The sequence below is a fragment of the Prionailurus viverrinus genome, chromosome D1 (genome assembly GCF_022837055.1).
Source record: "Prionailurus viverrinus isolate Anna chromosome D1, UM_Priviv_1.0, whole genome shotgun sequence".
In the NCBI taxonomy this organism is placed as follows: domain Eukaryota; kingdom Metazoa; phylum Chordata; class Mammalia; order Carnivora; family Felidae; genus Prionailurus; species Prionailurus viverrinus.
The window spans coordinates 74475488-74503119 of NC_062570.1; the positions used below are offsets into that span (position 1 = coordinate 74475488).

Genomic DNA, 27632 nt, shown 5'->3' on the forward strand with positions numbered 1-27632 from the left:
TATGGCATATATTATCTCTACATTAGTAAGTTACATAAATGATTTTCTTTTTTTTATATGACTGTATTTGTAACACATTTCATTTGAATCCCAACTTCTCCAATTTTGCTATATATATGTTTTCTGAGTATGACTTTAAGAGAAATAAAATGAATTTCTTATAATACAGTTGCAAATTAAACCATAAAAATTAAATTGAGTGGGAAACAGAATGGAGGTTGACCAAAATGGAAATAACCTTGTACTTAAATCTTTTTTTTTAAATGCAAAAATGCTAAGATGCTATTGTCCTCTATACTGATTTCTATTTGATAAGGCAATCTGATTATTACCTTTCAATCCTTCAATAAAAGTATCCCAAACACAAGGACTTCTAGCGTAACTAAGCTTGATACTCTCCTTTGCTCTTTTCAAGTCCAGGACAAAAAAGTACTTCTTTATGAACTGACAAGCCAGGATTTCAGGAGAGTACTGTTGCAAAGTGTGGTCCACATGTCCACTTGTGCTTTTGGTCTCAGAATTCAATACATTCAATTCCAAACACAACGTTGCCAATTCAGCCAGATCCTTCTGAAGACTGTTAGCTATGCTGCATGGAGAACACACTTGGAAAAGGTGATCCAAGGGCTCCCTCAGATTACTTGTAGATTCACATGTTCTTTGATCAACAGTTTCTTCATTGCCTAAAGAGTCTCTTTTTTCTTTTTCATTATCTTCATCTAATACTCCCTTTTTTGACTCATCAAACAATAGCACATCCTGGTTTGATGCCATGGATGAGTTACCAGTATCTGAAATGCCTGAAAAGTCCTTCATGGCAAATGTTTTTTCTAACTGCGAAAGCCACTCCTGTAAAACCATTCTCAGAGACTTGGGTTCAAACAAAACCAGTGGGTCCTGTAGCTTGGTCCTACACAAGACAGACAAGTATGAAATTTATGTTTCATGTGTTTTTTTAAAACAAATTATTTCATGCTAAGCAAACCTACTGGATATAACATACTTATCTGGCATAAATGTTACTTTTCAACTCTTTTAACAATTATCTCAGCAAGATGACAATACGAGAGTAACTTTAATACTAATTGTTGAATTTCAATTACAAATGAGACTACCTTTGCCCACATGGTCTCAGAACCACTCCTGATGACCTTGAAGTCATTCCCATTCACTATAAAACTCTCCCATTCAGGGCGCCTGGGTGGCTCAGTTGGTTAAACATCCAACTTCGGCTCAGGTCATGATCTCATGGTTTGTGGGTTCAAGCACCATGCCAGGCTCTGTGCTGACAGTTCAGATACTGGAGCCTGCTTCGGATTCTGTCTCCCTCTCTTTCTGCCCCTCCCCACTCACGCTCGCTGGCTTTCTCTCTCTCTCTCTCTAAAATAAACAAACATTAAAAAAAAAAAAAAAAACAAAAACCTCTCTTGTTCATAAATACTCACATTGCTTCTGCTGTTGCTACTTTGAGGTCTTGGAACTTGTCCTCTTCTGGAGGTTGACTAATTACTTCTTTTTTCTCCCTAGAGAAGTGTGAAAAGAGTTAGAGGGGATCAGAGCTTCCTTAAACAAATATTTCTAAGTGCTTACTAAGTGACACGTACTGTACTGAACGTTACATGACACAAACAGATGAATATAAAAAATGATCCACGGCTTCAAGATGAGTAAACTCAAGAGAGAAAGAAAGGCATGCAAACAACTAACCATAACATAAATGAGAATAAAATGAATGCTAAAGAGCGGCACAAACATTGTGTTCGTAAAGCACGGAAAAAGGAGTAATTTTTCTGATAAGGCAATCAAGGGAAGTGTTCCCAAGGAGGTGGTATGTGTATTAGGAAGAAAGGGGAGATGGGCACCTGGGTGGTTAAGTGGGTTAAGTAAACGACTCTGGATTTCAGCTCCGGTCATGGCCTCATGGTTCATGAGTTCAAGCCCAAAGCATGCTTGGGATTCTCTCTCTCCCTCTCTCCCCCACACCTCCCCCCTCACATGTGCACACTCTCTCTCTCTCTCAAAATAAATAAATAAATAAACTTAAAAATAAAAAGAATGGGGGGGGGGAATAGCACAGGTGAAAGAACAGCATGAACAAAGGTAGTGACGTGTACCCACCCAATGCTCTCACAGGACCAGAATAGAGAACACTTAGAAGCATGCAATTGGAAATGAGGCTGGAAAGGTGGGCTAAGGTTAGAGTGAGGACTGCCTTAAATGCAACAACAATACCTGTACTTTTTGTCCCGTAAATGTAAGCATTCAGGAAATTATCCTATATTATCTGACTGTCTACCTACAACTGGGCCTGTGGGTCTCTCAATTCCTGGGTGAGTACTGAGCTGGTGTGCTTCTAATGCTCAGATCCTACGAACTGTGAGTTAAGGCAGAGACCAGATGGACAAGACATTTCACACTGTGCCAGACCAAGGGCTCTGCTACAACCCCACTACATAAGGACTATGACACCAGCATATCATGCTGACATGACATCAATGCCAATGCTCTCATCCTACAGGCCAGAGAGCATTAGTGACTTACCCAAGGCCACACGCTAGTCAGAAGCACAGCAAGGACAAGGCCTAGATCTTTGGTAATCCTACTCTTAATCTAATAGTCTTCTCTAACATCCCAGAAGTTTGAAGGGATTTGGAGGGGAGGGATGTTGTGCAGAGGACAGATGACAGAGGTGCTAAATTAAAACTCTCTCTCAATAGACTTGCTATGGGTAGGTGTCATTTTCCAAAACTTACTTTATGGTGTTCACATTTTTTAGGAGCTACACAATCTACAATGAACAGGGTCAGATGTGTGCCTTCTCTAATAGCACACAGTCTATGGCTTTCTTCAAAATGACAGTTCGGTCCTCTAGAATTTACCCAGATTTATATGTAAGAGCTTACTCAGTGTCTTCTTCTTTTGGGCAAGTGACTGGACTCATATCCTCTTCACATAACTGCTCATCACCCCTGGGTTCTGGTCTTATTTTCAAATCAGGGCCTGTATGAAGGGTGCCAATCTTCTCAGTAGTTTTACGTACAAAGCTAGAGACACTGGAAGTCAAATACCAAAAGACTAATATGAAAAACACCTCATTACTCCCAAGAACAAAAAATTCAGTACCTGAGTTCTCTCTGTTCCCATTAGTCCTAGAAAAGCAACTTGGACTTAATAAAAAGAAAGACTATATTTATAGCAACTTCCTTAATCAGCTACATATTTCATATAAGGCCTACGTAAAACATACAATAAAAATTCACTTCATTTACTAAACTGCCTTGATTCAGTGCTAAAGAAAAAGTCTTTAACTCCAGCTATGTCTGCAATGTTTCTATAACTTAGGCAAAGGAGGCCATGTAACCACCTGCCCCATACTTCCCAGCAAATTAACAGAATTTCTTCATGAAATTCAGTGGCTAACTAGTCACAATATAACCTCCTTTACAAGCAAAACCGTATCTGGTAAGTGAATCATTATACTATACACCTGAAAGTAACACAACACTGTATGTTAACTCTACTGGAATTAAAAAAAAAAACAAAAAAACAAAAAAAAAACAGTATCCAGTAAGACTCAGATAAGTGGTTAAGTAGCTATACAAGTCTTTGCTCTCAAACTGGAATGCCAATTCTAGGCCCATGGAGTAGTTGGAAAGACTTCCAAAGAGTCTCCAATTCTGAGCGCAAATTGAAAGGATAAAAAAAAAAAAAAAAAAAAAAAAAATGATATATGGAAACTGTTAGTATCAGGGATGAGGAAAAAACAGATTTTTTAAAATTTTACTCTGTCTGGGATGGAAGACACATTTGTAACAACCCAAATACCCAACTACCCAAAGAGGGAAGCCAAACTGTCGAAGATGGAAATAACAGGTTATATGAGAAATAACCTAAAGACTTGTTTTTTCTTATTCAAAATGTCTTTCCATCCTCAGCACAAAAGTACCTAATGTGACAACCGAAATGAAACCAGAAACAGGATTAAGGGACAGGACTAATTAGTTTACCTTTCCTTGACCGCCTGAAGAGACACAAGAGGAGAAGGAGAACGAAATGGTAATGGAATGCTGAAGGGAAGGAATGTTTCATTCTTATCTGTCTCATACGTCACGGGAACATGAGAAACACTGTCTGATGAATGTAATCAGGGGAAAAAGAAACAAAATTTAATCACACTGGAGTTTTTTTTAATCTTTAAAAAAATTCTGAAATGAATAAACCAAAGGAAATGAAGGATTCAATACTGAAATCACAACTGAGCCAGATACAAATGAGCAGAACACAGGTTTACAAGATGCACGGGATGGTCCACATATAAAACACTGAGGCAGGTACCTTCATTTGCCTACTAACCCTGAATCCCCATAAGTCAAAAAGGAAGTTTAGAGTCTTTATTAAGCTCTTCTCAACAGTTGAGTCACAGGAATACTTGAACATCGAAAAGTGAAGGCAATGGCCTCCAGAACTGTAGTAATTTTTCATTCCTGATGGAAAATAATTTGGTTAGTCAAGATAAAATTGTTCTGCTCCTTTGATTAATGACTTCCTTTCTTAGCTCTTGCAGCATTTTGATGTGTGATTAAAATTACAGACTGTATCAATATTCACCTAAACAGGAGGGGGAAAAACACAACTAAACCTAAACCCATTCTTCTATGACAAACAGATCGACATGTTTGAGTGGAAAGTCTGTCAACATAATAAAAATTATTAACACCATGGAGAAAACTCAATGCACAAGTTAATCCTGGCAAAGAGAAGTCACAGAATATAACTGCTTCATGTCAGCAACCAACAAAACGCACCGTTATCACCTTCATTCCCGTGTGAGCCCCAACTCTGATCCGGTTGGTCCTCTTCTTGATGTGAGGTGAATTCTTTGAGTCTCTCATCTTCTGAGAGAGTTTGGCTGTGAAGAGAACAAGAGTCTTCATCTGACTGACTGCTTCTTCTACTACTAATGATACGATAAATACCGGAGTCCAAGATGCTGAAACTTTCCTAAAAATAAAAAGAATCCCAAAAAAATCAAAATAAAACTTTCCTTCATAACACAAAAATGGTTTTTAAAGAGAAAAACCAACACAAGTAAGTAGCAAGTCAATAACAACAATTATGGCTTAATAGAACAAACTGGTGAGCAAGGTTTAGGCTTCCGGCAGCTGGACCACCCTCACATGCTGATGACATCATACTAACATCTTTCTCTAGCTTGCCTCCGTGAGTCCTGGCTGTGAGAATGGGGAGTCACGAAGACAACCCTGAGCTGCACTATGACTCACATTAGCATGAAGCATCTGAAATCACAGATTAGGAGCAACTTAACTTGTGCTGGAAGCTATATGAGGTACTAAAACAGAATATAATAAACAATGACGAAACAAAATATGGCTCCAAGACATACCTAAGTGGAGGCTTCATAGGGCTGCCCAACGGCTGAAAGAAAGCCCCTCTTGACAACTCTCCCCTCTCTCTAAATCTATCACATGGAAAGAAGATAAGCTTTGGGATCTCAAGAGATATAGGAGTACAACCTGAGGAAGAAAAGCCTTACTGTACAGATAAACCCTTTGAAAAGTAAAAATACCTACATGTGATGAAATGGAACTTCTTCTACTGCTGCAAGCTGAATCCAAAGGTTCGAATTTTAAGATCAATTCTTCCAGTTGAGAAATCAGATCACTATAGGTCGTGAGGTCCAGCTGAGATTTCAAATGCTCCAACTTATCCACAGTCAAAGATTTTCTTCCCTAATGAAAGGGTAAGTAGAAACCAAGTAGAATAGCTTACTATTTATAATGAAATCTAAATTCAGTGGCCAATATACTGAAAGAGATCTAACAGAGACCATAAAACCTCAAAGTTGCTTTAAAAAGATTTAACAAGGTAGTAAAAGAGTTAATGAGAATTATCTTAGAAATTAAGAATTAAATGCTATTGTACACACAATCATTCCCCCTTAAAACAAGGTCTGAAATTCAAGTAAGTTTATGAGAAAATTGAATTTTCTTTTAAGTGGGAAGTATTCCCTTTTTCTTACCCTCCACCCACCCCTAGATTTATATGCCATGCCTCCTGTAGGGACTTATGGGGGCTTCATTTGCTAATAAAGACAAGCAACTTTGTAACACAATCCTGCAGGCTAGGGTGGTTTTAACAACCGAGATGAGTATGTAAGCTCTCTGACTCACTCTGCTGGCAATGATAGAGTTTTGGAAAAGACAGCAGGTGCAAGCCGCCAGGTTCCACAGGCCTCTCCTCAGCAGGCGCTCCACACAGCGTTCCACAGATAACAGAGAAAGATGTGAGACTTTCCCATTCAGGTGCAAACAGAACAGCTCATTCTTGTAGACGGCCACATCCTGAATATCTACAAAAACCACAGGGGTGAACACACAGAAGTTTAAGCAAATATTCCTTTTCCATTTTGGCAAGGGCTGCAATTATTCTAAGAAATTCATTTTTTACAATGAGTTTGACTTGACTGAATTTCGTCTCACTTATACTTGCATTTCAATGAAGAAATCATATTTTAGACACTTCTAAAAAAATAAGAGACAAACGCATCTGTTTAATCTAAAATTCTATGTTTAAAATCTGTTCTAAACAAAACAAATGAGCAAAGGAAAGAGAGAAAGACAAAGAAACAGACTCTCAACTATAGAGAACACACTGATGGGTACCAGAGGGGAAGTGGGTGGGGGATGGGTGAAATAGGTGATGGGGATTAAAGAGGGTACTTGTCCTGATGAGCACTGGGGTGATGTATGGAATTACTGAATCACTATACTGTACACCTGAAACTAATATTAAACTGTATGTTAACTACACTAGAATTTTGAAAAGTAATAATATAATAAATAAAAAAATAAAATGCTACTTTCTATGAAAAGGAATTGGGACTTTAAAAGAGCACTCTACATTAGAGGCCAGACTACAACAGTTCTGAGAGTCACAATCTAGTGTCAATGAATGGATTTTTAACACAGCATGTAAATTGACAAACAATTCATGAGAAAAATACCTGTCTTGGCAGAACATCACGAAAGGACTTAAAAAACTAGTTTTTGATATCACTTATAGGTAGAATCTAAAAAAAGCCAAACAAGTAGAAGCAGAGTCGAATGGTGGCAACCAGGGGCTGGAGGGGTAGTGGATGTTGGTCAAGGGGTACAAAGTTAGAAGACAAATAAGTTCTAGAGATCTAACGCACACACAGCATTGTGATTACAGTTAACAATAATGTATCATATACTGCAAAGCTGCTAAGAGACTAGATATTAAATGTTCTCATCATAAAAGATAGTAATCATCACAATATATAGTTGACCCTTTAACAACATGAGTTTGAACTGCATAGGTCCAATGATATGTGAATTTTTTTCAATAAATATACTTTGGTAAATCTATTTTCTTTCTTATGATTTTCTTAACATTTTTTCTTCTCTAGCTTTATTGTAAGAATACAGCAAATAATACGTGTAACATACAAAGTATGTAAACTAAGTTATCAGTAAGGCTTCAGATGAACAGGAGGCTATTAGTAGTTAAGTTTGTGGGGAGTCAAAAGCTACATGCAGATTTTCGACTTGTCTGTGCCCCTCACTCCCACGTTGTTCAGGGGTTAACTGTGTAACTGTATCAAATCAATACTTTGTATGCCTTAAACTTATACAGTGTGTATGTCAATTTTTAAAAAAACAAACTCGTTTTAAAGGAACAAGCTTAGTGAACTTAATCCACAAGAAATCAATATTGATCAGATTAGTAAATAATGGTTCCTCTTTTTTATATTTCTACAAGGTAGAAAATGACCCAAAAAGATAAGATACACTCTCTGAGTAGCAATGCTAACACGGCTAGATGTCTTCTATTTCTGGTTTAAACTAAAAAAATATAGAGATTTACTTTCTCTGCCTCAGCCACCTAAAATGCTGTTGCTCTCACAAGGACTTCTTGAACCTCAATCTATTAAGACACAAAATGGAAGTTCAAGCAAGACTTCCAACAGGCATCAAAATTCAGGGTAAACAGAAGGAAAAGATTAACTCATTCAATCCTTAGCAGCGGTTACTAATATTAAAGAATAAATGGAAACTGTATTTAAAACTACCCATGAAAAACTAAATAACTGACCACAAATTCACAAGTGGATGCTTGGATTATACCTTATGGTGGGAAACGTCTATGATGTTAACCTTTATAAGAAATGTCACCTCATTCTATTTCTCTACTTTTCACACTGCAAATGAATTCTCCTACAATAACTAAATCCTTCACAAGCATGAGATTAAAAATTACATAAGGAAGAAAAATACAATTACCTTTGATTTCACTCCAAAGAAGAACTTGAACATTCTGAGGAATGAAAATATAAATTCCTCTTTCTGTCCACGTCAGCACACAGTGCTCACTGCAAAAGAAAAGAGAAGTTAAGAGAATTCTAGTTTGCTTGGATACAGAAGTTTGTGATACAATTCCCTGAACTCAGACCCTCACATCAGCTATAAAAGTAAATTGAGACTGTACAAAAAAAAGAAAAAAAAATCACAACAGTGATCCAGTTAATCAAGTCCTGACACCCCTTTTATGTTTGTAGCAAAAGCCCCCTAAAAAATATGATGCCAAACTGGGAAAAATTTAGATACATACACTAAAAATCTTCTAGAAAAAGAAAAGGCTGGTATCTTACCTAATGTTTGTTAAAGCAACCAAATTCCCCATAACTAGTATAAAATGGGCACATTTAAAACAGATGACATACCTCACCACAAATCACTGCTCTAGTGAAACAATTTTAGGGATGGTAATATTTTGATGTCCGTAGTTGTGAGCAGGCAATAAAAGGTTGAAAACTCCTGGTCCACTATCTGCCAGGAGCTTTATCAAAGGCCCTACCTATTATCTAACCTTGTGGCAGCCCATCAAGATAGAAGTGTTTTTTCCTTTTTTCTTAAAAATAAACACTTAAAACTTAAATAATATGCCCAAGGACAGTCTGTCTCCAAAACCTGGACTTTTCTCTCTCTACCTCACAGAACGTACTTTTTCTCTCATTTATCCTCACTGACCCATCTACCAACTATTATTATCTAGAATCCTGATTATTCCACGAAACTGCATTTTCAAAAAGTCATATATTTCCTAAATGCCAAATGAAATAACCCTTCCTTATCCTTTCTTCTTGATCCTCATGCAGGGGCCAAACCCCACGGACTGTTCCTTCCTGAATCTCACCTCCCTGGACTCCGGGACACTGCACTTTGTTGGTCCACCTCCTTCCCCAGTCCTCTGCTACTCTCCACATCTCTCATTTCTTTCATACTCCTTTGCTTATGTATCTCATTTACCCTCTCAAGGCTGCTACTATTTCTCATATACCACTGGTAAACTCTGTTTCTTCCCCTTGGTCAGGGCAGCCGAGCTTGTAATACTCTCACTCTAGCCATTTCCCAAGGATCACAGAAGCGCCACGCCCCTCTGGAATCCTCCGAGAGCCGAGGGCAACTACTCTTCCTCCCGCACTCATCCTACTTCTTGTCAACCCTGTTCATATGGCACTTAGTCATGTACTGTACTGTTGGAACCCTTTTTCTTTATTATTGTTCAGATTTTTGTAGAAATACCACATCTCTCCAACAAATTATAATCTTAAAAACAGGAACCTTTTTTTTCTTTATACCCCCAAGAGTACTAAACATGGTACTCTGTGGCTATGAAACTAGGAGTGGTATTTAACAGGAACTGGATCCTCACACAAATATTAAACATCTTGCCAATATAAGACCAGATCACTGTCGCTATGGGAAAATAATCTTTGACCCAAAATGGAAGAAATGGTCAGAATGCTAATCCAAAGGAAGAAAAATTGGAAGGCTACCTTCAGGAGCCAGAGGAGAAAAAAGCAAGAGGCCAGAGGACTCCTGAGTAGAGTTATAAGATCATGATTTTGACACTGAAAGTGATACTCAGCTTGAAAAGATTCCTTAGGAAATCTTAGGAGAGAGGTTCAGGTAAAAGCTGATACTTTGTAATTTACACATCCCTCATCCCCTTGTCCTTTCTTTGATAATAAAGGGACTAGAACGCAGCCTAAGAGCATTGGTTAAAAACTCAAGGAGGGAAAAGGGATACTATTTACCCAAAAGAAAACTAAGCATATAAATTTGCCTCCCTGTGGGATTTGTGGGTGTAACAGTAAAGGTTACCATAGGACACAAGTGTATAGGTGAGGGGGGAAAAGGAAACAAACAGGAACAAAAAGCCCTCCTACTCATGATTTAAAAAAAAAAAAAAATCTTCACTGAATTCTTTAATTGAGCTATTACTTGAGAGCTTACTATGTGACTAACACTGTGCCCACAGCAAAGGAGTTGACAATCTGGTGCTGGGATGGATATTCAAAGTACAGTGAAATAGGGGTGGTGACAGAGGAATGAAAAAGGGTGACAATAGTGCCCAGGAGTAAGTGTCTAATCTAAGCCTGCTGGAAGAGTCTGCAAAGGCTTCAAACTGGCATTAATTATTGCTTAAGCTGAAGAGTAGGCACAGCCAGATCATCAAGGGCTTTGTTTGCTATGGCGGAAACTGTAAGAGGGGCTTTAAATAGCTTAACTCAAAAGAGTAACTCTACCAGAAGAGCCAAGCAGACCATGGTCTTGCCATTAGAAAACACACCCTTGAGTAAAGGACTTCCTCACATATCACATCACAGTCAGAAGGGTCTATGTGCCAGATGCTATGCCAAGCACTAAGAATAATATAATGAACCAAACAGAAACAAAGCCCTTATAGAACTAACCCTCTAAGAGTAAGACAAACGTAAATGCTGTATGAATATGTAATTAGAAATCGTAAAAAGTACCATAAAGGAAGAGTTTTTATTTTTTTATTTATTTAAAAAAAAATTTTTTTTTCAACGTTTATTTATTTTTGGGACAGAGAGAGACAGAGCATGAACGGGGGAGGGGCAGAGAGAGAGGGAGACACAGAATCGGAAACAGGCTCCAGGCTCTGAGCCATCAGCCCAGAGCCCGACGCGGGGCTCGAACTCACGGACCGCGAGATCGTGACCTGGCTGAAGTCGGACGCTTAACCGACTGCGCCACCCAGGCGCCCCAAAGGAAGAGTTTTTAATATGCTTTACCTAATTTTCAGGGAGAATCATGAATTTACTAACGTGATTTATGAATTTATAATTTAATGTGAAATACATCAGTGTAGGCAGTGTGACATATACCTACATTAGTTAGGGGCAATTAGTTCACGTTTCAAAAGTTTTTTTAAAAAATCACATTCTAGGGGCGCCTGGGTGGCGCAGTCGGTTAAGCGTCCGACTTCAGCCAGGTCACGATCTCGCGGTCCGTGAGTTCGAGCCCCACGTTGGGCTCTGGGCTGATGGCTCGGAGCCTGGAGCCTGTTTCCGATTCTGTGTCTCCCTCTCTCTCTGCCCCTCCCCCATTCATGCTCTGTCTCTCTCTGTCCCAAAAATAAACGTTGAAAAAAAAAAAATTAAAAGTCACATTCTAAGAGCGGTTAGTTAGCCTTTGAAAGAACCCAATCAGCAGTCCCTATAACAGACCACCGTAAAACAATCTCTAAATAACATTCTCTGAATCTGCATTAGAGATCTTAACATGTTAGCTTAAGGGATACTGGAAATAATATCCATTGATGAAATGAGCTCAAGATATACAGACTGGCTAGAAATCATACATTGGCACCCCCATGCTTGAAGAACAAGGTGTAAGAATTGGCAAACCCAGCCTTTAGTGACACTGTGTGCTGCCCCTTAATAGAGGACTTTAGCACCTAATCCAACTGGAAGGCTAGCTGAACCCTGATGTTAGAATACAGCTGAATGTGCAGATCTTTCATGCAAGGTACTTGTCGGAGCACCTAAAGGACAGAAGCTGAAAGTTCACCAAGCTTACAAGAACAAGTTCTACAATTATTTTTGTGCCTACTTGCTAGAAGCATACATCTGTGTGGCTGACTTCAGTCTGAGACTTGCTTTCATTTTAACCTCCCACCAGGCAGGGGAGGTTATGAAAAGAAAAGAGTACTGACAGTTCTTAGCTCTAATTGTCAGAAGTTCCCTGACAATTATAGACTGTCCAATTGGTTTAGGTCAATTTGAAACAACAAAAAAAGAAGCATACTTCTATGATCTTTTTATTCCTCTTAGAACACGTCATGTAACATAGTCATTTCCTAATTTTCCAAAAATATCTTAGTACAAAAACAACGTTTAAAAACCCACTCGTGAACAAGAAACAAAGAGACAAAGTTAAGTGCTCGTTTTTTTTTTTTTTTTTGAACAATCAAAAGGAGAAACTTACCTAAGGTGCAAGAGTTTGGGGAAAGACAAAGACTGGGAAGATCCAACTGTATGATCATACTGAGGTTCAGATCTAGGAAGTAAACAGTCTGTTAATGAATTAACCACAACAAAAAAGTATGCTGTTCCCTATGTAGGAAAAGTTTTGCAGCATCTAACTCATCTGCCTTTATTCAATCTACTTTAATCGTATCAAAGATAGCTGGTTAAAGGCTTTTTGGTTTCTCTAAATCTTGAGTAAAAATTCGACTTCACTTTTAGAAAGCATAATCTTTAATGCGTCTAGAATATCAGAGATTTCAACCGAACGCCTGCATGTAAATTCCTCAGATAGTCCCTATCAGCAATACAAATCATTACCTTAGAGTAATCACAGGGAGAGGTGGTGACGAGAGGAGTTTCTTAAACTGATGTGTGCTTATAACTTCCCCATCAAAGTTCACTTCCCACATCCTAGAGCCAGGGCGAGCACAATATATTAGGGGTTGCTGGCCTGCAGAACATCTTCCAGGGAAGAAACAAGCTCCATATTCTCCATCTCTTTCCTTGCTTCCGATTTTCCAAAATTTTTCTCTAATCCCCCCAAAAGAAAAGAAAGCACGTTTACTTATGAAAAAGTCAAAAACAAATGGCACTACTAATGGACATAATAACCCTATGGCCATAATAACCACACCCACAATATCTTCTCTGTATTCATATCAGCAATATATTGGAAAGAACAGCAGCATGGAAAGGTCAAAATAGGGTTTTGGCTCTGATTTGCCATTAACGATTTCTGTAACAGGAAGCAAACCACTTCACGTTAGTGCTCAGTGTATTATCCACAGAATGAGGGGCTCAGAATTCATGTGAAGGCCCCTTTCAAATCTACAAAATGAGTGCTAGCAAACCATTTCATACATCCTTAAATCCTATTATAAAGTGGCTTAAAATCTATCCCAAATCACCTTGCAAAAGGTTCTTTGGACACTCCGTGGAAGTTACTAAGCTACCTCTCCAACCCTGTCTTCCAGCCATTCTCCTGCCACAAACACCCAGTAAACTCTTTGCTCTTTCCTCAAAATGCCAAGTCCTTCTGAAACTCTAACTTTGAACATTCTGTTTCCTTATGATTACATGAACTAAATACACAAAAGTGCTTAGTACACTGCCTGGGAACAATGGAAGGTGATAATCTCTTCCTAAAACCTGCTTTACTTAAGTATTCTTCATGGCTTCACCATTCTTCCACAAGACACTTCCTTGATGCCCGTAAGCTGAATTACACGCTTCCCATGGCACTTACTACCTTATATATGGCAACTGTGTCTCTTTGAACAACAGATTATGACTTTCCTTAAGACAAAGGCCATTTGCTTCTCTTTAGTTAAATTCCCAATGTATAGCACAGTGTCTGACCCACAGAGAGCATTAACTACATTATAGTGCTCCATGCACTCAAACTCTTCTATTAGAGAATGACCTAATATGCCCTCTAGTGTGAATTTACTAGGTGACCTTAGATAATTCAATATCCTTGTACTTATCTGTTTTCATGGGTAAAAAGTAACACAGCTTTAGTACTATGAAAAACTGTGAGAACTATGTGTACCACGAGAACATGGATATGAAAGTGCTTTGAAATGTATACAGAACAATCTAAGAAGTTATGGATTTATTACTTATATTCCTTATTTGGGAAATAAAATATATTTCTTGCTTACTTTATATCTTCTATGGTGCTTAATACAATACTAAGGGTCCAGAAGAGTGCAGTAAATGTTTGTTGAGTGAACAAATACAGGCAATTCGTTCTTATTTGTATACTCATTAACCTTGCTTTCTACATTTTCAAACAATATGTAACAGGCACAAGATGAAGTATGTCATATATGTCATCTTAGTTAATACTACTTCTACTATTCTGGATGGGGAAACCAACATTTAGCAAGGTTTAAAAAGTGGCAGAACCAGAATTTGAAACCATATTGCCAGTTTCCATTAGTCAGTGTTCTCTCCACTATACCATAGTTCTTTGTTTCTATTCTATTTCTTCCCAGGATCCACCTTGCTCATCAATGATATTGACAAAGTAGCCAGTGGCTGGCAAGAGAAGCAAATTCTTATCTATCACTTCCGTTAGTTACTAGGAGCCCCGTTGGTTTTTGTTGTTGTTGTTTTTTTTTTTAATGCTATTTGATGGGAGGGAATATAAGTTGAAACAAACAAAAAAAAATTAAACATAAATGAATTTTTAAAATTATTGTACTATTCATGTCCCCCCAAACTGAATTCTAGCTAACAGGAAGTGGGCATTTCTAGAATGTGTTATTTTAGCAGCAGAATCTATGTTATTCTCATAACCAACTCTAGCTACATCCCTGTGAAATGGGAAAATGAAGATCAGCAATTCCACTGCACAGAAGGAAAAATAAACCTCTACTTACTTAGGTCTTTTTTTATAAAGTCTATCATATAGCTTTCTACACAGGGCCACTTTGTAAACTTGGAAACCTACAGATGAAGAATAGTTACCAATTTGGTGAAGCTAACAAATACTTCCCCAAAATCTCAAGCATGGAGTTAATGACCAAAGGTCCAACGTTCAAAGGATGTATGAGGTAACTGTGAGGTTAAGAGCAAGGGCACTGAATCAAGACAGAAAGGTTGTAGTCTCGCCTGTCTCTTCTCAGCTGTGTGATATCAGACAAGCTTCATCACTGATGTATATAGTCTGAAACAAGTCAGAACCAGATACATCCTCCTTCCCATGAATTTCATGTAAACTGACCATTGCCTCTCTGCTATCCAGCTAGGTTCTCTGATATCACACACCTACCACCTGCTATAACTGGCCTCCTTCCCACGTGCCTTTCCCCATCCAAAAAAATAAATACAAAGTACACCTTCTTCCCAACCTTCCCTCTACCATCCCTGACAGTCAGCAAACACTCCTTCAAACCTTTTGTAATAAACAACTCCTGCTTTCTAAAATAGCAGCCTTCTAAGAGATACATGAAGTCCTGGAAATACATAAAGACTTTCCAAGCCTGGATAGTTCTAATGAAATCAATTTTCAAACCCTGATATTCTTTAAGCACACTTCTTAAAATGATCTAAAACCCCACCTAATTAATGTGACATTTAAGGCTGTCACTCTCACTGTGGAACCAATTTACCAACTCGATCTTCCACAACTCCCCTACTTACGCCAGACTGGAAGGTTTTAAAATATGCCCAATTCTTTCTCACTTTTCCACAAGAGACTGTTCCTTCCTAAAATGTCCCTTCCTTCCTGTTTTACTCCAAATTTGGCCTACCAAAATCATCATCAAAATTATTGAAGCTGGCTGGTGGGTTCATGGGGGTTCAATATACAATTCTTTTAGGTATGCTCAAAATTCTCCTTAATAAATAGTTTAAAGAGTGGCTGGTCCTAAAGAATATGGTAGTGGGGAAAAAAGAACCACCAGTGAACATTTCCCTGCAGTGAGAATGGCTGAGGAACTTCAGCACAGTCACACATAATATTGATTTCAAGATGTTTCTGTTCTGGTGTTTCACAGCTACCTCCAATACACCTCTTTGCCATTCACTGAACCTTAACTCCACCCTTGAGATTTCAATAAAATAGATATTCACAAAGTTCTTATTCTTCACCCAGTTTTACCCATTAGTAACATTCTACTAAACACACAACAAATCTAAACAACAACAAATTTAATCAAGGAAGACTTCCTGATTCCCCATATCAAAACAGGCCTTTGTTTGGCCTTCCCTCATGACTCTTTGACCACACTTCATGGAGAGTTAAGTGAACATCTGTCTTCGTCGCCCACTGGCTCAGTCTCCTCTATGTCTTTCCTACTCCCTAACATCAGCTTGCACACAGCTTGTTCCTCATTAACATCTGTATTACTGAACTGAGGGGTTTGGACTAAATGACTTCTAAGTCTCCGAAAGTTCTAGAATTCTGCATAACCTATGACCCACAGTTGGTCAATATACCTCTCAGTGTCACACAAGAAGGATCGAGTAAGTGAGGATATAAGTAGTCTTCCATCCAAATAATCTAACTGGACAACACAGGAGTCAACTGTTGTTATTGTCTGAACAGGAAACATCACAAAAGCAGCAGCTGCCTAAAAAAGACATGATAAGGAAAGAAGATTTATCTTTACATATACATGTGATCTCCTTTACCTTTTAAGTGAAAGTAACTTTGGACAGCAAAAGAAAAATTTTTAATGGGTCAAAATTTAATTTGCCTGTTAGGATATCAAAGCTTCACTCATTTAAAGGTTCTGTGAAATAATTTGTTACGTAACTGTAGAAGACAACTCTTAAGACTGTTTCTGGTTATCTAATCTTAGAAATTGGAATAACAAGGTGAAACAAGTTTTGGAACATGTGAGAGAATTTTGTCACACAGAAGACAGTACTTCTTCCTTCGGAAAAAAGACAAATTAGGACTATACTACCTATAACGTTCCAACTATATTTGGGATCAAAAATATGTTAGGAATCAAGTGGCAACTTTGGAGGGTCACCATGACCAAACCAGAAGAATATTCTGATGTTAATTAAAATAAAATAATTTAGCCAATGGTAGTTAGATTTCTTCTTTTTTGCCAAGATCCTACATGGAAATAAGCCAAGTTCCCCACTTTAACAGTCCTGGAGGAGAGGGACTGTAAGAAGTTGGTCTGCTCTGCCTTTTTTTTTTTTTAAGTTAGAAAGAGAGAGAACACAAGTGAGGAACGGGCAGAGAGAGAGAGGGAGAAAGAGAAATCCAACCAGGCTCTGTGTTATCAGCACAAGGCCTGATGCGGAGCTCTTATGAACCATGAGATCAAGACCTGAGCTGAAATTAAGTCGGACACTTAGCCGACTGAGCCACCTAGGCACCCCTGGTCTGCTCTGCCTTAATGAGAGACTGGAGCATTCTGTCAGGGTAACCTGATACTCAACCCTTCTACTGCAACAACTTTGGCAGGAAGCCTGGGACCCGTGCAGCTGAGCACAATCCAGGAGGTGCCTTTAAGATTCAGTTCACAGTAAGTTACATCCATTGTAAAAAAAAATATACCTAGACTCATGAGTTTCTTTTAATCAGGGACCAAGAGAATAGGAGCCTGGGCAAGTAGTACCATTTCTATGTTTGTCATTTTATTCACACAACTAATAAAGCGGCATCTTATCTTTATTAACAGTTTAGTAGTAATGCTTTATTTAAGTGAGCCATATAGGTAAATTACAGAGTACTGTAATAGACAATGTGCAAATTATTGAAGTTAGCTCACAGAAGCCATCCTGCAACAGTATTAAGCTAAACCAGGCTACACATAAACAGTTCTCCACAAAATTAATAGCGTGGGCTCTAGATCAGTCCCCCAAGAAAGAGTAGATAAAATTGTGTCCCTCAACTGAAATTCTGTTAAGACAATATCTTCTATCTCACCACATACACAAAGAATTGGACTGGCTCTCACCTTTACTTGTTTAGAAGTGTTGAGTTTGATGGCAGAAACTTTCCCCAAATGATCACCTACAAAAACTCTAAGAATAGCTGTATCCCAACAGAGAGCTGTAACTTTTCGGCCTTTGTGTTCTGAAGACACATAAATTCGTTCTGGTTTCCCACGACGCTCCTGATTTAATTCCCAAATAACTACGAGACCTTGACTGTAAGAATTGAATCACAGAAGCAAATTTTTGGCAAGGGTCAAAAAGGTACAATATATTTGTATCACAATATGAGTTATATTAAATATATATGCAAACTCCTGTTTGTCAAAAAAAGGAAGTAGGAAGTCAAGGTACTAATTTCCTTTCTTTAGTCCACAAATCCAGTACAAGAGAACTTAAGATGTTCTAAATTATCTCTGTTACCTTTCGCTTTTAAGGCCACTGAAATGTTGTTGTGTCATACTGACATTTTCCATAAACCATAGGGTGACCAAATGTCTGTCCTGGTTTGCTGGGAACTGAGAGATTTCCTTAGGACTCAGGACTTTCAGTGCTAAAATTGGGACAGTCATAGATAAACCAGGATGGTTAGCCACCCTAAAAAACACATAACTAGGGCTTGTCAATTTAAAATGTACTTAGAAAAGATCAGATAATTTTAAAGCAGTTTCTTACCTGGTAGCTACAGCAACATAATCATCATCATGTAAACAACAGGCAACCTGAGAGATTGCACCTTCCTAGAACACAAAAGGAAAAATATTAGGCTTCTCAAAAATGGTAATTTTTTTACTTTTTTTTTTTTTTATTTTTTTTTTCAACGTTTATTTATTTTTGGGACAGAGAGAGACAGAGCATGAACGGGGGAGGGGCAGAGAGAGAGGGAGACACAGAATCGGAAACAGGCTCCAGGCTCCGAGCCATCAGCCCAGAGCCTGACGCGGGGCTCAAACTCACGGACCTCGAGATCGTGACCTGGCTGAAGTCGGACGCTTAACCGACTGTGCCACCCAGGCGCCCCATTTTTATTTTTAAATCTCAAGATTTACATTCCTCTTTTACTCCAAATGATTATTCATAATGGAGAAATTGGGATTTATGAAAGATACTCCGAATGGTATGACAGAACTATGATTAATTAAGCTTACCCTGTGTGAAAGAAAAAGCCTGTGCTTCCAGCCTTCCTTCTGAATGAGATTGAGTCCTCCTCCCGAACTGCCCAAAGCCAGCCATTTCCGAGACACGGCTATGCTCGTGCACTGAAAACATGTAAACAGACAAGGGTGAGATGATCGTAGTCACGTAACTAAATAAAAGAAACTAATAGACATAAATACTAAGATCTGTGTAGCAGGTTCCTCCCCCACCCCACTTCCTGCCCAGCTGGACACCATGTTACGGCACTCAGCTTCTCATTCGAGCACAAGACACAGACAGAACATTGTGGTTTTAAATTTTTAATTAAATCTCAAAATGACTGAATAGGCTCAATTATACAAATGAGTAATTTTCTCTTGGCAAAATCCAGTTATCAGATCATTCATCTTTTGTGTAATTTGGCTAAATCATTCCACTGCTGACCACAAAGATGAAAGACCAAGTAAGTCCCCAGGGGATAAAGCAACTGCTTTAACCATTTACTCACTTGAATCACTTCTAGTCCACATAATTAGCACACAAATCACCCACAGCTTTTAGAATGGGTGAGACTATAGAGGACACAGATGCAGGTCACTATGCTGTTAGACCCGCAGCCTGCTAATTCCTTTCCTTATCTACCACAGAAAACAGTGGCCATGCTGTGCCCAACACCCTGTGGCAAAATTTGTTGCTTTGCTGATGAACAGACACTCCCAACCCTCTTCAACCTTGCTTTCCACAACAGAAGCTGGAAAATCTAAATATTCATTTACTCAGTTTTTCCTGAAGCTAGTGAGAGCTATCTGACTAAACTCCAGCTAATAAGACTAAGCCTGCTGGGGTTTCTTAGAAAGGTTTACCTTACCAGGTAAAAGGAAGAGTCAGAAAAAAAGAAAGCCTTTGGGAAACAATCAATATATATATATTAATAGTGTGTGTGTGTGTGTGTGTGTGTATACAAATACATATACACTATATATACATACAGTGACATAATAATAGCAGGGGACTGGAACACCTGACTTAGATCAATGGACATATCATCCAAATAGAAAATCAACAAGGAAACAGGGGCTTTGACACACTGGAATAGATGAATTTAACAGACATCTTCAGGAAATTCCACCCTAAAACAGCAGAATGCAACATTCTTTTCAAGTGCACATGGAACATTCTCCAGAATAGATTACACATTAGGCCACAAAACAAGTCTCAACAAATTCAAAAAATTGAAGTCATACCATGCATCTTTTCTGACCACAATACTATGAAACTAGAAATCAATCACAAGAAAAAATTTGGAAAGAGCACAATACAGGGAGGTTAAATAACATGCTACTAAACAATGAATGGATCAAACAAGAAATTAAAGAAGAAATTAAAAATTACATGGAAACAAATGAAAATGAAAACACAACAGTCCAAAATCTTTGGGATGCAGCAAAAGAAGTTCCAAGAAGGCAGTTTATAGCAATACAGGCCTACCTCAAGAAGCAGGAAAAATAACCTCACACCTAAAAGAGCTAGAAAAAGAAGAATAAAATTCAAACCCAGGAAAAGGAAGGAAATAATAAAGATCAGAGCAGAAATAAATGATATAGAAACTAAAAAAAACAATAGAGCAGATCAATGAATCCAGGAACTGGTTCTTTGAGTGTGTGTGTGTGTGTGTGTGTGTGTGTGTGTGTGTGTTTAAGAGAGAGAGAGAGAGAGTGCATGCATGCAAGTGGGGGAGAGAAGAAGGGGGAGAGAGAGAGAGAGAGACAGAGAGAGAGAGAGAAGGAGAATCTTAAGCAGGCTCCATGCTCAGCACAGAGCCCAAGGTGGGGCTTGATCCCACAACCCTGGGATCATGACCTGAGCCAAAATCAAGAGTCAGACACTCAAACCAGGGGCTCTCAGGAGCTGGTTTTTTGAAAAGATCAACAAAATTAACAAACCTGTAGCCAGACTCGTTAAAAAAAAGAGAGAGAACCCAAATAAACAAAGCCACTAATGAAAGAGGAAAAATCACAACTAACACCATAGAAATACAAGCAATTATACCAGAATATTATAAAAACCTATATGCCAACAAATTGGACAACTTGAAAGAAATGGATAAGTTCTTAGAAATGTATAACCTGGGGCGCCTGGGTGGCGCAGTCTGTTAAGCGTCCGACTTCAGCCAGGTCACGATCTTGCGGTCCGTGAGTTCGAGCCCCGCGTCAGGCTCTGGGCTGATGGCTCAGAGCCTGGAGCCTGTTTCCGATTCTGTGTCTCCCTCTCTCTCTGCCCCTCCCCTGTTCATGCTCTGTCTCTCTCTGTCCCAAAAATAAAATAAACATTGAAAAAAAATTAAAAAAAAAAAAAAGAAATGTATAACCTCACCAAATTAAAGTAGGAGGAAATAGAAAATCTAAAGAGACCAATTACCAGCAAAATAATTAAATCAGTAATAAGAAACTCCAGGGCCAGATGGCTTCACAGGAAAATTTTGTCAAACATTAAAAAAAAGAGTTAATACCTATTCTTCTCAAATTGTTCCAAAAAATACAAGAGGAAGAAAAATTTCCAAATTCATTCTATGAAGCCAGTATCACCCTGACACCAAAACCAGATAAAAACACCACAAAAAAACAAAAACAAACAAAAACCTACGGTTCAATATCTCTCATGAATATCGATGCAAATATCCTCAACAAAATATTAGCAAGCTGAATCCAAGAACACATCAAAAAAATATTACATCTTTATCAAGTGGGACTTAGTCCCAGGAGACAAGAATGGTTCAATATTCACAAACAATGTGACATCACATCAATAAGAGGATAAAACCATATAATCATTTCAACAGATGGAGAAAAAGCATTTGCCAAAGTACAACATCCATTCATGATAAAAACCCTCTGCAAAGTAGGTCTAGAGGGAACATACCTCAAAACAATAAGGACCTTATATGAAAAACCCACAGCCAACATCATACTTAATGGTGAAAAACAGAGCTTTCCCCTTAAGGTCAGGAACAAGACAAGGATATCCACTCTCACCACTTTTATTCAACATAACACTGGAAGTCCTAGACATGGCTATTAGACAACATAAAAAAATAGAAGGCATCCAAATTGGTATGGAAAAAGTAAAACTCCCACTATTTGCAGACAACATGTTACTATATAGAGAAAACACTAAAGACACCATCAAAAAACCACTAAAACTGATAAATGAAAACCAGGAGAAATGATAAATGAATGAATAGTAAGCTAACAGGATACAAAATCAATGTTCAGAAATCTTTTGCATTCCTATACACTAACAATGAAGCAGCAGAAAGTGAAATTAAGAAAACAGTCCCATTTACAACTACCCCTAAAACAATAAAATATCTAAGAATAAATTTAACCAAACAGGTGAAAATCCTGTACTCTGAAAACTATATAAAACACTGATGAAAAAAATTCAAGACGATGCAAAGAAATGGAAAGATATTCCATGCTCATGGACTGGCAGAATATTGTTAAAATGTTTATACTATTCAAAGCAATCTATAGTTTAAATGCAATCCCTATCAAAACACCAACAGCATTTTTCACAGAACTAGAACAATCCATCCTAAATTTTGCATGGAACTACACAAGGTCTTGAATAGCCAAAGCAATTTTGGAAACACTGGAGGTATCACAAGTTCAGATTTCAAGTTATATTACAAAATGGTAGTAATTAAAACAGTATAGTACTAACATAAAAATAGACACACAGATCAAGGGAATAGAACAGAAAACCCAGAAATAAAAGCACAATTATATGGTCAATTAATCTTCAACAAAGGAGGAATAAATGGGAAAAAGACACTCTTCAACAAATGGTATTGAGGACTCTAGACAGCAACAGGCAAAGAATGAAACTGGACCACTTTCTTTCACCTACAGAAAAATAAAGTCAAAATGGATTAAAGATGGGCACCTGGGTGGCTCAGAAGGTTAAGCATCCAACTACTGATTTCAGCTCAGGTCATGATCTCACGGTTCATGAGTTCAAGCCCTGTGTCGGGCTCTGCTCTAACAGCACAGAGCCTGCTTGGGATTCTTTCACTCTGCCCCTCCCCTGCTCATTGTCTCTCAAAAATAAACTTAAAAAAAAAAAAAAAAAAGTCTAACTGAAATCAACCCCTCATGAGTGTTGCTCATATCACTTTGCCTATTACATCCTATTCTTCTGCTTAAAGGCTAGAAAATTACTGGGGTGGGGGAGCAAAAGTGTAAGAATGAAATTATTTTGGAATTGGTCATAAGATTTGTTCTTCACTATGTCATTCCTGAGTTTATCAAAAGAACTCAGGGTTTGAGGGAAGCACATACTTTATCCCACACAGCTAATGGCTTTTGCTCTGTTCCCTAAAATGGAGGGTACATCAAACTCCTTGTTCTGTAATGAGCTTAGTATAACTGCAGTGGTCCATGATGCTTAAAATGCAACATGGTATACTCATTTATACTATTTATTTTCAACCAAATACATTACTTTCTTAGGAATAACAGCAAGATTATTGTGAAGGAAAAAAAATCTGAACAATCAATATCATGGTTTTCAAGAATGGGAAAGAATTCAAATGATAGCTCAGAAAGTAAATCAAGAAAGAGTTGGGAAGGGAATGCACGTTGGTGCAGCCACTCTGGAAAACAGTATGGAGGTTCCTCAAAAAACTAAAAATAGAACTACCCTACGACCCAGCAATTGCACTACTAGGCATTTATCCACGGGATACAGGTGTGCTGTTTCGAAGGGACACGTGCACCCCCATGTTTATAGCAGCACTATCAACAATAGCCAAAGTATGGGAAGAGCCCAAATGTCCACCAATGGATGAATGGATAAAAAAGATATGGTATAGATATACAATGGAGTATTTATTACTCAGCAATCAAAAAGAATGAAATCTTGCCATTTGCAACTATGTGGATAGAACTGGAGGGTATTATGCTAAGTGAAATTAGTCAGTCAGAGAAAGACAAAAATCATATCACTTCACTCATCTGAGGACTTAAAGAGACAAAACAGATGAACATAAGGGAAGGGAAACAAAAATAATATAAAAACAGTGAGGGGAACAAAACAGAAGAGACTCATGAATATGGAGAACAAACTGAGGGTTACGGGAGGGGTTTGGGGAGGGTGGATGGGCTAAATAGATAAGGGGCACTAAGGAATCTACTCCTGAAATCATTGTTGCACTATATGCTAACTAATTTGGAAGTAAATTTAAAAAAATAAAAAATAAAACAAGTTAAAAAAAAAAAAGAAAAAGAAAGAGTTGGGGCGCCTGAGTGGCTCAGTCGGTTAAGCATCCAACTTTGGCTCAAGAAACGTTCTCACGGTTTGTGGGCTCGAGCCTCATATCAGGCTCTGTGCTGACAGCTCAGAGCCTGGAGCCTGCTTCAGATTCTGTGTCTCCCTCTTGCTCTCTGCCCCTCCCCCGCTCACACTCTGTCTCCCTCTCGCTCTCTCAAATATAAAAAAAAATGTTTTTAATACAAAAAAAAGAAAAAAGAAAAGACCTATGAACATGCTACTTGTATGTAAGGTATTACTAGCACAGGGAAGAATACCCATGATTCCATTAAACATAAAGAACATATGAGCAGGGAACATATATAACAGTGTGCACAAAATATACAAATATGAACATGAAACAGATACACGGATCAAGAAATTCACCTTTAGACGACTGGAGTCCAGCCTCAGGGCTGAAAGTAATGGATCCAGAGACTCAAATTCTGCCAGTACATGGCTGTAGGACTCCGGTATCACTGGCACAAAAGTCATTTAGCTGGAATCGTGAAACTACGTTGAGTGACAGGCACAGTATTCCTGAATAAAACCTGCAAAAAAATATAATTTTTAGAAGCTCCTTGCTTAGTTAGCAAGCATTTAATGGATATATAGAGACCATGGAGAAACAGGAGAAAGAAACAAGGATCCCTACTTTGGAGGTACTTAGCATCTACGAGGAAAGAAAACACACATAGATAACATTATGTGCAACCATCAGCATGTACTGTATCATTCCCTGACTCTGAAGCTCCCAGAGAATCAAGCCCAGATTCTCAAGGTCCCTCCATAATCCTGTCCCACTCTATTTATCTAACAGTGTGAGTAGGTAGAACGGAGGATGTAAGAGAAAAATTGGTCAAGTTCCTCTTTGGTAAAATAGCAACTTCAGTTGTACTTTTGGAGTTGTAAATCTTCCTCTACCTTTCAGAGTCTCTCATTAAAAGGCAACATTCTGTAAAGGCTTCAAACTATAAACCCTTATGAGCCAGTTATCAATAGTTATCAGCCAATAATTTAACTGTGCTCAATAGAAACACACTTCTGGATCTCTTTCTCCACACTATCAAGGGCTCAGTAAGTATCTGTTAAATGAATGAATGCACCTACTAAGTGGGAAGTAAGGTACAGAGAATTAAAGCTCAAAGTAAGAGCTTCAATAAGAAAACTGATAGGAATGAATAGGAATAGGAATACAAAGCAGCAAATGCTAAATAACCAATGAGACTTTGTACACTAACACAAGAGTTATCTGTTCAGCAACTCTCAAGTGTATATTTTTGTCAAATTGCACCAGCTTCCAGAAAACAAAATTCAAGAAAATTCTTACCCGTTAATTTAACTTTTCTCTATTTTTTGTAATATGCCAAATTAAGAATAAAAGCAAACACTACAGGGGCACCTGGGTGGCTCAGTAGGTTGAGTGCCCAACTCTTGGTTTTGGCTCAGGTCATGATCTCAGCGTTCATGAGATCGAGCCCTGTGTCAGGCTCTTCTGCACTGATGACACGGAACCTACTTGGGATTTTTCTCTCCCTCTCTCTCTCTCTCTGCCTCTCCCCACCCCCCTCCCACACTCTCTCTCAAAATAAACGTTAAAAAAAAAAAAAGCAAACACTACTGAAAAATTCAGAAACTGCTTGTACTTGTTTTTAATTTACAGGTTTTTTTCAGAACATGTATTCACTTATTTATTTATTCAACAAATATGTACATAGTGTTACCAGCAAGACCCCAAACCTCAACCTTTACTGCTCACCTGCTTGCTCCTACCAACCTCTGTCCCACATTTTTCCTTAAGCTCTTCTTTCCAGCTTACCTCTTAACTCAGGCAAAAGACCAGAGGGGCATAGCATCATGTGATGGAAACTGAAACAACCCCTCAAGCAACAAGTGCCTGGATAGGAGTTCTGGTGGCCCAAACCACCCTGACCAGTTTGAGCTCACCTCCCGACTCATGCCAGTGCAGATGGACTACGGAGTAATCCAGGGAGTGACCGACAGTTACTTTTACCTCATTTGAATATGAGAATCTCCACCTAAACAGAAGCGCAAGCCTCCTTTACGTGATATACTATGTACATATAAGCATATTTCCTAAAGGAGCATGCGTGGGCCTCTACACAGAGGTGACAAGTCTCCCTTATCTAAATACTCATTCTAACTCTAAAACAAACAAACATTCACTCTTTCTCAGGGAGTCATGGCTTTGAAAGTTATTCCCTGTGATCTCCTTGTTTGCTGCAAATAAAGTTTCCTTTGTGCAACAACTCTACCCATTGTAGTTAGTTTCTACCTTGACTCACAGGAGGGAACTCATGTTTGTTCAGTTACAATAGCACCAACTTGTGCACTGTTCTAGGTTGGAAAGATAAAACAGAGGACAAAACAAAGTCCTAACATTCATGGAGTGTACCTTCCAGTGGCAAAACACACATAAGCTTACGATGTTTTTTACTGCATACACATAATATAGTCTTATCTCCTCTTCGTTATACTATTCTTAGTATAAGAATAATAGTCCAAAAAGAAAACCAAATATTTAGTAGTCCTATACTCAAAATATTTAAGAATTCCAGGGCAGCTGGCTGGTCAGTCAGTGAAGCATGCAACTCCTGAACTTGGAATTTTGAGTTCAAGCCCATGTCAGCTGTAGAGATTACTTAAAATCTTTAGGGATGCCTGGGTGGCTCAGTCAGTTGAGCATCCCGACCCTTGATTTCCACTCAGGTCATAATCTCATGGTCCGTGGGTTTGAGCTACACTGCACTGACATTGCAGAGCCTGCTTGGGATTCTCTTGTGTCCTCTCTCTGCCTCTTTCACTCTCTCTCTCCAACATAAACATAACATAACATAACATAACATAACATAACATAACATAACAAACATAACAAACATAACATAAAATAAAATAAAATCTTTGAAAAAGACTTCTTTTGAGAATTCTTGACCTAAGAAAAAAACTATCATTCTTTTCACTCATTCATTTTATTGAGTTCCTTGTGAAATATGAGACACAGTGGTAGAAATGACAAAATAATTCTGGAAATCAGTCACTTTATAAACAGGGAGAAAAAGAACATGCACGTGCACACACACACACCTAATAAGGAAAACATAAGCAGAATGCTATGTTGGAACTTAAAGGACAGAAGAATCACATTTCACACTGAGTTAAAGGGAACTGTAGAAAACTTCCTAAGGGAAGCAGCACTGGAGCTGAATAGGCTTTTATCAGAAGGAAAGGGTAAGGGCAGCAATAAGCAAAAATACAGAGGATACATTTGGAGAATACAAGTTTAGTTTTTGGTTGAGACACAGGATACAAGGAACAGAGTAATGAAAAATAAAAGTGGAATAGTAATTCAACACAAAGCATGAAACACTTCTCA

At 38.3% G+C, this 27632-nt stretch overlaps 1 protein-coding gene across 5 annotated transcripts in view; it reads right to left on the minus strand.

The window, feature by feature from the left end:
- HPS5 (HPS5 biogenesis of lysosomal organelles complex 2 subunit 2) overlaps positions 1-27632 on the minus strand; it is a 68118-nt gene that overhangs the window by 37775 nt on the left and 2711 nt on the right. For all 5 annotated transcript variants that reach the window (XR_007156098.1, XR_007156097.1, XM_047876710.1 and 2 more), the window contains exons 2-16: positions 24626-24789; positions 18940-19050; positions 18467-18531; positions 17815-18007; positions 16331-16464; positions 12701-12913; positions 12342-12413; positions 8325-8413; positions 6192-6370; positions 5592-5750; positions 4806-5001; positions 4008-4131; positions 2904-3053; positions 1446-1523; positions 333-910 (exon numbers count right to left, since the gene is read on the minus strand). Coding sequence is in view for 3 of the 5 variants with exons in the window: in XM_047876710.1 (XP_047732666.1) it covers positions 333-910; positions 1446-1523; positions 2904-3053; positions 4008-4131; positions 4806-5001; positions 5592-5750; positions 6192-6370; positions 8325-8413; positions 12342-12413; positions 12701-12913; positions 16331-16464; positions 17815-18007; positions 18467-18531; positions 18940-19050; positions 24626-24733 (2449 nt within the window). In the remaining 2 variants the exon portion in view is untranslated. The remainder of the gene's footprint in view (positions 1-332; positions 911-1445; positions 1524-2903; positions 3054-4007; positions 4132-4805; positions 5002-5591; positions 5751-6191; positions 6371-8324; positions 8414-12341; positions 12414-12700; positions 12914-16330; positions 16465-17814; positions 18008-18466; positions 18532-18939; positions 19051-24625; positions 24790-27632) is intronic.